This window comes from Lampris incognitus, chromosome 9 (genome assembly GCF_029633865.1).
Source record: "Lampris incognitus isolate fLamInc1 chromosome 9, fLamInc1.hap2, whole genome shotgun sequence".
NCBI lineage: Eukaryota > Metazoa > Chordata > Actinopteri > Lampriformes > Lampridae > Lampris > Lampris incognitus.
Genome location: NC_079219.1, coordinates 10,746,261 through 10,758,751, shown reverse-complemented (window position 1 = coordinate 10,758,751; position 12,491 = coordinate 10,746,261). Strand labels below are relative to the sequence as shown.

Genomic DNA, 12,491 nt, shown 5'->3' with positions numbered 1-12,491 from the left:
CAGGCCCCAATTGTGGACGTCGGGCCCTCATACCATCCTCATGCATTCTGTTTCTCACTGTCTGAGCAGAAACCTGCACATTAGTGGCCTGTTGAAGGTCGTTTTGTAGGGCTCCGGCAGTGCTCCTCCTGTTCCTCCTTGCACAAAGGACCAGATAGCGGTCCTGCTGCGGGGTTGTTGTCCTCCTGCGGCCCCCTCCACGTCTCCTGGTGTACTGGCCTGTCTCCTGGTACCTCCTCCATGCTCTGGACACTGTGCTGGGAGACACATCAAATCTTCTTGCCACAGCACGCATTGATGTGCCATCCTGGATGAGCTGTACTACCTGAGCAACTTCTGTAGGTTGCAGATACCGCCTCATGCCACCTCTAGTGGTGAGGGCACTAGCAAAATGAAAAACTAACCAAAGATCGGCCAGAAAAGATGAGGACAGGCAAATGGTCTGTGGCCACCACCTGCAAATCCATTCCTTTTATAGGGGTTGTCTTGCAAATTGTCTAATTTCCACCAGGTGGAAATTAGACAATTTACCAACAGGTGAAATTGATTCACAAATCAGTGTTGCTTCCTAACTGGACAGGTTGATATCTCAAAAGTGTGATTGACTTGGAGCTACATTGCATTGCTTATGTGTTCCCTTTATTTTTTTGAGCAGTGTATATATATATATATATATATATATATATATATATATATATTCCACTCCTCATTAGTTGAGCACTTGTAACACCATTGATGGTTTTGGAAAAAAACGTATGTATTATGTAATATATTTAAATAACTTTGTTAAAAGAAACACTCAACGGCAGGGAAAGTGCTCAACAAATGACCAAAATAATCCAGTGAGTCAAGTAAATTCTTTGTGAGACAGCACAAGCCTGTTTCATGCCATAAGCAATCAGCTGTCAATAAAGCTACTCAGGAAAGGACATAACATGTACTGCCTCGTCATGCACATCAAGTGCAGTCCATGGGGGGGGGGTGCTATTTCTCTATTGGCATGATTTATTTATAATTGCAAAATAGGTGCTTATATCTATTTCGGCAACTGCTGGCTAATTCATTCCTGTTGTTCAATGTGGACATTTCTAGTTTGCAAATGATAAAATATTTTTCAGTTAGTCACAGGTTGCAAATTTTACTGCTGGTTGAATATGCTTTGTTTTTTGAGAGGATTTTCCAGGTGGTTGAATAATTCATGTTTCTGTCTGCCAATGACCAAATATAACGGCTTAAAGACGTTACATTCTTTAAACGGTAGTTTGTAAAGGTATACATATAAGCATTAAACCTCTTTTTGACTGTTCCCTCTGTTAGACTGACGTAGGTCTCTATTTTGCCATTGTCATTTCTCGTCACCGTAGCTTGGTAGATGACTTCTTTCGTCTGGCATTTTCCTTCGAGGGGGCATGAGTCGTTTACATGGCAGTTGCAGTTGGGGGAGTCCGGTTGTGATGAAGGTGTCATTGATTTGTTCGTGATTCTTGTGTTGTGGGACGATATTATTTGTTGAATGTTAGGTATGCAGCTGTAGCTAATTTCGATGGTGTTCCTATTGAATATCTTCCTCAGTTGGTGGTCTGGGGTAAAGCACTTATCTAAAAGTTCAAAAAACTGCTTACCGGTATTTGTGGCCACGGTATCACTGTAGGGTGGGTAGTACCAGGTGATGTTTCGTCTTTTGCTACGTTTGTTGATTTGCTGGTGGGTTGTACTTGACCTTAAAATTGTAGCCGCTGTTTTGTAATGCATCTTGGGATGGGGGTGTAGCTTCATTGAAGATGGACTCATTAGATGATGATTTTGAGAGTCTGTCCAAAGGAATTGAATCGAGTGCAACTGGACTTGGTATATATCCGTGAAGACGTTTCGCCTCTCATCCAGGAGGCTTCATAAGTTCGTGGCTTTCTGACTAGACCAAGCTAGTCTGACTGGCTGGTGATGAAACTCAGATATTTATCCTCTTTGGAGTTGTTATCAGAGCTAACGATGTCCATGGCTCTTTGTGTTCCGATGTGTAGCAACACCCGTCGTTATCTGATGTTAAGCAGCGACGGTCGTTGGGGGTGTTAGTTTCAACTTCGTTAGTGCTCCATTCAGTGGTCATGAGTTGTTGGAGCCGTTAGTGACCGACTGTTGTTGTTGGAGGCTAAGCTTCTTGAGTCTCCTGGGTAGAGATTAAAGGATGGCATTGTAAGTGGGGGACAGGTGGTGTCGCAGACCTCCTCCTCTGTTGAGGGATGGTTTTTTCAGTTTCACATAGATGTCTTCCTTCGCCCCTCTTTCAAACCATCTATCTTCCCTGTCCAAAATGTGTACGTTGCTGTCCTCAAAGGAGTGTGTGTTCTCCTTTAGGTGTAAATAGACTGCTGAGTCTTGTCCTGAGGAGTTTGGCCTTCTGTGTTGGGCCATCCGTTTGTGTAGTGGTTGTTCGGTTTCTCCTATGTATAGGTCAGTGCAATCCTCATTGCGTTGTACAGCATACACCAGATTGCTTTTTTTGGGTGTGTGGTACACGGTCTTTGGGATGAACCGGTCTTTGTCGGAGTGTGTTACTGGGTTTGAAGTATACTGGGATGCGGTGTTTGTTAAAAATTCTCCTGAGTTTCTCAGAGATCCCAGAAACATACGGGATGACTATGTTATTCCTTCTGTTCCTTTTCTCCTCATCGCTCACCCGGTTGGTCTTTTTGGAACGTGTTGCAGTTTTCACAAAGGTCCAACTGGGGTAGCCGCAGGTTTTTAAAGCTCCCCTCAGGTGTTTGTGTTCTTCCCGTTGGGCCTGAGTGCTGCTGGGCACAAGAGCACACGCATATCAATAGCTCTGATAACGACGGGCGTTGCTAAACATCGGAACACAAAACAGCCACGCATATCAATACCTCTGATAATGACGGGCGTTGCTACACGTTGGAACACAAAGAGCCATGGACATCGATAGCTCTGGTAACGACTCCAAAGAGGATAAATATCTGAGTTTCATCACCAGCCAGTCAGACTAGCTTGGTGTAGTCAGAAAGGCATGAACTGATGAAGCCTCTTGGATGAGAGGCGAAACGTCTTCACGGATATATACCAAGTCAAGTTGCACTCGATTCAATTCCTTTGGATAACCATGACCTGGATGAATGAGAACATTCACAGACATGTTTGAGAGTCTGCTATTAATGCTTTCTGGGATGTTCTTCAAGATGGAGGATGGGTGGTTGCTTCTCTATGGACATACTGCAGCACGTTGTTGGGTTTAATGTATGACTTGTATGTGCCGTTCCTAAGGTACATACATTTTTACTTGACTCACTGGAGCATACATATACATATATACACTCACCGGCCACTTTATTAGGCACACCTGTCCAACTGCTCGTTAACGCAAATTTCTAATCAGCCAATCACATGGCAGCAACTCAATGCATTTAGGCATGTAGACATGGTCAAGATGATCTGCTGCAGTTCAAACCGAGCATCAGAATGGGGAAGAAAGGTGATTTAAGTGACTTTGAACGTGGCATGGTTGTTGGTGCCAGACGGGCTGGTCTGAGTATTTCAGAAACTGCTGATCTACTGGGATTTTCACGCACAACCATCTCTAGGGTTTACAGAGAATGGTCCGAAAAAGAGAAAATATCCAGTGAGCAGCAGTTCTGTGGGCGAAAATGCCTTGTTGATGCCAGAGGTCAGAGGAGAATGGCCAGACTGGTTCGAGCTGATAGAAAGGCAACAGTAACTCAAATAACCACTCATTACAACCGAGGTATGCAGAAGAGCATCTCTGAATGCACAACACATCGAACCTTGAGGCAGATGCGCTACAGCAGCAGAAGACCACACCGGGTGCCACTCCTGTCAGCTAAGAACAGGAAACTGAGGCTACAATTCGCACAGGCTCACCAAAATTGGACAATAGAAGATTGGAAAAACGTTGCCTGGTCTGATAAGTCTCGATTTCTGCTGCGACATTCGGATGGTAGGGTCAGAATTTGGCGTCAACAACATGAAAGCATGGATCCATCCTGCCTTGTATCAACGGTTCAGGCTGGTGGTGGTGGTGTAATGGTGTGGGGGATATTTTCTTGGCACACTTTGGGCCCCTTAGTACCAATTGAGCATTGTGTCAACACCACAGCCTACCTGAGTATTGTTGCTGACCATGTCCATCCCTTTATGACCACAGTGTTCCCATCTTCTGATGGCTACTTCCAGCAGGATAACGCGCCATGTCATAAAGCTCAAATCATCTCAGACTGGTTTCTTGAACATGACAATGAGTTCACTGTACTCAAATGGCCTCCACAGTCACCAGATCTCAATCCAATAGAGCACCTTTGGGATGTGGTGGACCGGGAGATTCGCATCATGGATGTGCAGCCGACAAATCTGCAGCAACTGCGTGATGCTATCATGTCAATATGGACCAAACTCTCTGAGGAATGTTTCCAGTACCTTGTTGAATCTATGCCACGAAGGATTAAGGCAGTTCTGAAGGCAAAAGGGGGTCCAACCCGGTACTAGCAAGGTGTACCTAATAAAGTGGCCAGTGAGTGTATATGACCTTGAGAACACAATGAGTCTTTATAACCTGGGCCCAGGGATATTTATATTCTAGTATATAAATGCTTATTATCCTTACATGTGCTTAAAATAAACCAAAAAATATGAGACTGAGAGATTATGTTCCTTGACCAGATAAAGAACCTAGAAGATTTTATTAGAGAAATAAACAAATCTTTATTACAGCCTTCCAATTGGTCCAGGTCGCCCACTGCAGTCTACAGCGAAGAATACATTTCCGCGAGAAATGGGAGGACTGTCTCAGTTTGTGAAGCACAGAAAGCAGTAAAAATCAGATCTGACTCTGTAACACTGGTGTTGACAAAGGAATAAAACTTTTAGGAATATAGAAGCAACAAAAGCAAATTATTCGAAACATCTAATTTTTCTGATGAAATAGTGACAATGGCAGCTGAGTTTGGGATTTTGGGGAGAATTAACCACTGTCGTTGTAAATGTTGGCGTCCTGTTCTGTGTGCTGTGGAGCAGATTTAAGTCTTGTGACCTGCCTGGTTTCATTTTCTTCTGTCCATTAGTGCACCTGTGGGGTGTGGGAGGTCCAGGGCTGGTGTGTGGAGTGTGTGGAGGCTCTGTGTGAGGCCTGTGTGTCCGCCCACAGGAGGGTCAAGTTGACTCGATCTCACACAATCCAGACCCAACCCTTATCCGGTCAGATGACCTGCTCAGACAAAACCCAGATTCAACCCTCTTCAGGTCAGTCTGCAGGAGTCACCTGGATTTACAAAACATTTTCCTTTTCAACATCCATCTTTTTAGACACACAGAAGGTTGAATCAGTCCGCCTGGACACATTTATTGAGAGAGAAATGTTTCATCACTTATCTAATACCCCTTTTCCACTACATGGTACTGACTCGACTCGACTCGCAGAGTGTTGTTTTCCATTACCGTAACAGTACCCCCCCTCAGTGTAGCTGGTCTGCATTGATTTTGGTACCCGCCCCGGTTTTTTGGGAACCTCGACAAAGGTGGTACCAGAAAGGTGGTAACCGTTACCAAAATGCCAGTAATTTCCAGTATTGGAAAACGAAAAAGTCGAGTTGAGCCAGTACCATGTAGCAGAAAAGGGGCATAAGTGACCTCTTCAGTCTAAACTGACTGCAGGTATCCCCACTGTGAAGACAATTCATATTTGATGTTTGCTTACTTTCAATCTTTAACCATATATGACATATACCATGTTTAACTTTATTTTACATTGCTTAGGGAGATGCTTAAAGTCCATGTTTAATAGGACAGAGGTCTTATGAGGCGTCTTCTCCAGGTGCACAAACTGTTTGCCTCGAGCCCCTGAGAGTCCCGCGACCCTGAGACCCTGAGGGCAGGATGTGCGGTTAAACTGTTAGTTGGTTGATGGCAGAGGAACATCTGGGAAGTTCATTCAAGGGTCACAAGGCCCGAAGGGACGGCCCCGGAAAATTACGACCTGGAAGATAAGGGCGAGGGGAGACCTGACCTATGAACTCTTTGAGCAAGCTCTGATATCGATTAGGACGACAGTCAAGCAATAAAAATGAGCTACTTCTTCCGACCAGGATGAGAGAGAAACTCTTGAGTACGCGCCATTGTTACCGTGACAATGAGCATGTCTGGGCTGCAAGGTATAAAGGGAGTAGGCTCTGAGATCAGGACACGCACAAGCGCAGACACTTGTGCGTCTGTCTCGCTCCTCATTTAATGTCAGAGTGGAAATAAATAATTGCAACGACACCCACCCTTATAAACAATACAGCATAACGACCGAAAACAACGATCAGTTTCATATGCAGATTGCCATGACCATTAAGTAGAGTGTCAATGGTGATTCACTAGAGTTTCAATGGCCATGTGTGTTATTCATAGAGGATTTGGGATTACCCAATCCTCCGTGAATAGTACACTTGGCCATTGAAACTCTAGTTAGTGGTCACAGCAATCTGCATATGAAACCGATCGTTGTTTTCGGTCATTATGCCGTATTGTTTATAAGGGTGGGGATACCAGCAGTCAGCAGACTGAAGAGGTCACTTAGTTGAGTGATGAAACGTTTCTCTCTCAGTAAGCGTTGTGTCCAGATGAACTGATTCAACTTTTTGTGATTTTCTTACCTGAATTGTTGAGCATGTATAAAGACATGATTTTAGACTAGACTAGAAGATTTTCGTCTGATCTCACCCTGACACTGAACATTATTCTGCAACTAATATCACAGTATGACTGCCAACTAGACCACATCACTCTCAATATCCTTGTATTCTATTGTTTAACCAGTTTTGCTTACCCTTTAGTTTCTTTATTCTTTTGATATTATTCTTGTTTTATCATTTTGTCTTGTTCTGTATCTCTTATTTAATGGCTTTTTGTGTCTACATATAAATCCCATTGAATTGCCTTCGTGTGTGTGAAATGTAATGAATAAATAAACTTGCCTTGCCTATAACTGAACGTTATTCTACAACTGATATCACAATGTGACTACCAATTCGACCACGCTGCCTTATAACCGCATAGTGATGCCATCATATATGTTTTTGTCCTTTCAGGAGACGTTCCAGTTCTGAGCTCTGAGTTCTGCCATACTCATGCCGGAGAACTCCTCCAGCTCTTCTGTTTTACATGTGGACAGCTGACATGCCGTGACTGCCAGCTGATGGCTCATAGAAACCACAGGTGTGTGTGTGTGTGTGTGTGTGTGTGTGTGTGTGTGTGTGTGTGTAAATGCATGCACACAAGGAGGGCTTTGTGTAGTCTAGTTTTTATTCAGATAAGATAACTTGACTACCAAGGCCAAATTCCACATTGACCAAGCAGTTTTTTTCCCCAGAATGTCTTGATACCTCGACAGAGGATCACAGATAGCAGGTCTAAAAAGTTACCGAGTTAAGGCGTATCATGACGAAGTCCATTACGCATGTTGAGTCCATACATGTTTTAACGGCGGATCGGGTTGATGGGTTGTTTTCCCCAGAGGAGCAACTGACCATAACCAGATACAATCTGTTTCATCCTCCCGTCCACATTCAATCTGGACCCATCTCATCATCATCTTTCTTGTTGACATATCGGCACGCAATAGCAATAATACGTGTCCCTGCCTGTTACTGGAGGTACAGAGAAAGTCTTAAGAAAACGTTATTAAATAATATGTTTATAATCAAGTAAACTAATTCTGATGTTTAATCAAGTTATTTGGATAAAAGAAAAACATTTGTTGTATTTAAGGCCAACAGTGGAACATAAGATTCACCCACCTCCAATTCTGGTCCATGTTCTTAAGTTGTTTCTGTTTTATTACATTCTTTAATACAGAAAGGCCCCGATCAAATAAATAACTGTGTAGGCAGGATGCTTTGTGTTAAGGTGCTGCAGTATGGATGCTGTGCTCAGCTCTATACTGCTTGCAGATCACTGCGTGTCCTTTGTCTTTTAGTTGAAAGTGGTCTCAAACTTAAGACATTTTGTACCGTTATTTAGCTCCTGACTCTGCTTTCTGTTCATCTTCGCTTTCCTCTAAGACAGAGGTCAAGACAGAGGTTGGGAAACTGTCAGGATGTTTGACGAGAGAAGAGGAAAATGTTTTCGCTAAAATACATTTTGAAAGATTCGTTTTTGTCAGCCCACTAAGTTTACACAAAATAGGATTTGTGAAATAAGAGGTCTGTTATGTGCTCCTGGTTCCTGCCAGACTAAAGCAGCCTGGCTCCACCTTGTGGTTTTTCCCCCCCAAAGGTTTCAGTTTGTGCGAGAAGCATTGCAGGAACTGAAGCAAGAACTAGACTCCACATTCCAGCGTATTGGAGATCAGAAAGAAGCTGTGAAACAGAGCCTTCTGGACATTGACACCAGGTACAGTCTGAAGACACTTTCATCCAAAGCTCCTTACAATACAATTAGCCCCCTGACCATGCCAGTGCCTTGCTTTCTTAATTGAGCTCCACGAGGAATAGAACCGCTAACCCTAGGAGTGAAGCAAAGATCATATGTCTTTGCTTTTTGTTTTTCTCCAAAACAATAAACCACAAAAGCAGTCACTGGTCAAAATTATAAACACCCCCCAAAAATAATAATATTCTATAAAATGAAATAGAAATAAATAATGTTACAGAAATTATTGGTTAAATGAATCAAATTTTCAGGGTTGTCAAAATAATGGGGTACATTTTAATGAAAGCTGCAGTAGGTAACATTGAAAATTCCAATGCAAATCCTTCCGCTTCTCTCTCTGCTGCCTCCCATCACTCCACTAAGTCCCTTATGGTGTCACATAAGGGCCCATGTGGGTATCTGTCTTTTCATGTAATTACAGTGACAAGCAATTGTGGCGAGAAGCACAAAGGCCATATAACCAGGACAGAGTTATTAGAAGATGAACTTCTTTATGCTCAAAGGCATGATAAGTGAGATTCCAAAACGTCAGCGTAACCATTGAAATGTTAAAACGACCATTAGGGTGTCGGACATCCTTGAATAGATAGAATGAGTGAAGACATCCTTGCATAGCTAGACTGAAGACATCTTGCATAGATATGCAAAGATGCTCCAAGGTATGCTTCTTAAATGTTAAATATGTGTTCTGATCATCACTGCCAGAAGGAGTGGCAAGGGGCGGAGGGAGACCCATGAAAAGATCTAAACATAATGGTATAAAAAGGGGAAGGCTTTTATTGTACTTCAGTTGCTCTGCAGATCCACTCGGACCTTTGTGGGTACGTCACTAAAAGTCTTATTTTGAAGGATCCTCGTCTCATTGACTGTTCTGCAATTTCTCTGCATCATTGGCCACCACACCCTCCAAATGACCTCCACATTGCACTTCAGCCCCCTACACTTGTGCACAACACGGAAATGTAAAAGCAAGACTCATGAAATTTGTATTGTAGTTGATAATCCGTCATTGTATTGTAGTTGATAATATATATTTTCATTGGGGCGGCACAGTGACGCAGTGGTTAGCGCGGTCGCCTCACAGCAAGAAGGTCCTGGGTTCGAGCCCAGGGTAGTCCAGCCTTGAGGGGTCGTCCCGGGTTTTCCTCTGTGTGGAGTTTGCATGTTCTTCCTCCGTCTGCGTGGGTTTCCTCCGGGTGCTCCGGTTTCCTCCCACAGTCCAAAGACATGTAGGTCAGGTGAATCAGCCATACTAAATTGTTCCTAGGTATGAATGTGTGTTTGTGTGTGTGTCAGCCCTGTGATGGCCTGGCGGCCTGTCCAGAGTGTCTCCCCACCTGCCACCCAGTGACTGCTGGGATAGGCTTCAGCATCCCCGCGACCCTGAGAGGAGGATAAGCGGTTCGGCTAATGGATGGACATTTTCATTGGGAGTGACGAAGAAGGACAGGATTAGAAACGAGTATATTAGAGGGACCGCTCAGGTTGGATGGTTTGGAGACAAAGCAAGAGAGACAAGATTGAGGTGGTTTGAACATGTGTGGAGGACAGATGCTGGGTATATTGGGAGAAGGATGCTGAATATGGAGCTGCCAGGGAAGAGGAAAAGAGGAAGGCCAAAGAGGAGGTTTATGGATGTGGTGAGAGAGGACATGCAGGTGCCTGGCGTGACAGAGGAAGATGGAGACGGATGATCTGCTGTGGTGACCCCTAATGGGAACAGCCAAAACTAATATTGTTCATGTGAAGCAGCCACTTCGAGTTGGTCTTGTTGATTTTTAGGGTTGGGGTTACAACCACAAGCGACCGGCAGGGCAGGGCGGAGGAGAATTGATCACGTTGCTGCATTTATAGAAAAGCCAATAGGAATGCCCTCTCTCTGAAATGACCCATGATTGGCTAAGATATTCTATTCTGGGCTGAATTTTTTATAGCCTCAATACAGAGCCAAGAGGCGGTGCAGAGACCACTTAAATTATGATATGCTGAGTGACACCATAAGAAAAAACTGCCTACACCAGCTTCAATTAATTATGGGAAAAAAAACACATCGGAAATTAATTGCAAATTAACGTATGTAATATTCCGTGGTTTGTTTTTTGTTTGGTTTATTTGGGGTTTTTTTAGGGTTTTTTTTTATTCCCCCCCTTTTTTCCTACCAATTGTACTTGGCCAACTACCCCACTCTTCCGAGCCATCTCGGTCACTGCTCCTGCCCCTCTGCTCAGCCAGGGAGAGCCGCAGACTACCACATGCCTCCTCTGATACATGTGGAGTCACCAGCTGCTTCTTTTCACCTGACAGTGAGGAGTTTCGCCAGGGGGACATAGTGTGTGGGAGGATCACACTATTCCCCCCAGTTCCCCCTCCCCCCCAAACAGGCGCCCCGAATGACCAGAGGAGGCGCTAGTGCAGCGACCAGGACACATACCCACATCCGTCTTCCCACCCACAGACACGGCCAACCATGTCTATAGGGATGCCCGACCAAGCCAGAGATAACACGGGGATTATAATATACCTCACATTCGTCTCACAAAGGTAATTAAATACTTGAAACCACTACCTTTTTTGAAGATGAACTACAACTCTAGCGGGTATGTGCTAGACTGTCTGTGTGCTGCACTCCTTGCAGTTGTGCATTTTTCCTCACTTACTGTCATTGGAAAAGGAGCGGCTGTAAAATGGTGGATACATTTTTTTTAGAGCATCGCAACCCCATAAAATGACTAATTTCATTATCAGAATTTGATCCGTTTGGTTCGATAATATTTGGAAAGTCTAAAAGAGCCGCATGATTAAATTTCATCTCATTCAAGTTAGTGGAGGAGGCCAGAAGTCGGCCAGCGCCGGCGGAAGTCCCTGGTGCACATACGCCACAGGCGCTGGGGCTGGTGGGGGATTCCCCAGGCTTTGGATGACTGACTTGAAAACCCGACGTTCTTTAGTGAGTGACTCATGCAAACTCAAGTCAGTAAAAAAAGAGTCAAATCTCCTGTCACTACACCGGAGTGAATTTATGAACGCACCCTCCAGATACCATGTGTCACACAATTCCAACCGGTCAGTGTGTTAGTTGCGCATGTAAATCTAAAATGGAAGGAGACTGTATGTATGTCTGTCCTGCGACTTTCTCGACAGCTGTTCATCCGCACAACTTCACACTTGGTGAGTGTGTTGCTGAGAACCCACGGAAGTGCGGTGTTGAGTGTGAACATGCAGTTCTCGCGAAAGTTGCAAGCAGTAAAGTTCTCAGCAAAGTTGGTCATAAATAAGTCACCAGGCGGACGACCTGACCTCAACCATAAACCATTAACCGTCATTAAAAAGGCCCAACAGCGGCTCCATCCATTCTGGGCAAGCCTCCCCATTTCAGCCCTCACCACCTTCTACAGGGGCACCATTGAAAGCATTCTTACCTATGGTCTCACATCCTGGTTCGGTAACTGCGAAGCTACCGAAAAACACCAGCTGAACAGGATAGTGAAAACAGCTAGCAAGATCATTTGTGCCCCTCTCCCCTTCCTGTTGGAGATTTACCATCAACGCTGTTCACAGAGCCCTCCAGCATCATTAAGGATCTCCACCATCCTTCTCACAATCTGTTTTCTCTCCTGCCATCTGGGAAGAGGTACAGGAGCATCTGTACTAAATACAGCAGAATGCTAAATAGCTTCTACCCACAAGCAGTCGGGATTATTAACGAACTGTGCCCCCCCCCCCGCGGTCATGCCCGTCCACTTAGCTTCTACCCCCCCCCCCCATCAGTTCTGGTCGCTTGTTGACAGACACCGGCTGTCAACATTTAAACTGAAATGGCACTTTAATGGACTGTGTTGCACTTGAATGGACTGTGTTGTCAATTGTGCTTTTTTGTTTTGTTCTCTCCGTTTTTATGTTTTTAGTGGTATTGTTTTTAGGGCATTTTTGGATGTGTATTTTTGTCTTCTCTGTTGCATTGCTGTGGGCTGGGAGAAACGGCATTTCGTTTTTATTTATTTTATTTGCGCAGGTACATAGTGAAAATGACAGTAAACTAAATCTTGAATCTTGAA

The 12,491-nt window shown here is 44.2% G+C and overlaps 1 protein-coding gene across 3 annotated transcripts in view; it reads left to right on the top strand.

Annotated features, from left to right (window-relative positions):
- trim33l (tripartite motif containing 33, like) overlaps window positions 1-12,491 on the top strand; it is a 67,516-nt gene that overhangs the window by 19,027 nt on the left and 35,998 nt on the right. For 2 of the 3 annotated variants that reach the window (XM_056286807.1, XM_056286806.1), the window contains exons 4-6: window positions 5,088-5,265; window positions 7,095-7,221; window positions 8,281-8,397. In XM_056286807.1, coding sequence (XP_056142782.1) covers window positions 5,088-5,265; window positions 7,095-7,221; window positions 8,281-8,397 — 422 coding nt within the window. The remainder of the gene's footprint in view (window positions 1-5,087; window positions 5,266-7,094; window positions 7,222-8,280; window positions 8,398-12,491) is intronic. The other variant, XM_056286808.1, reaches the window with a different exon arrangement.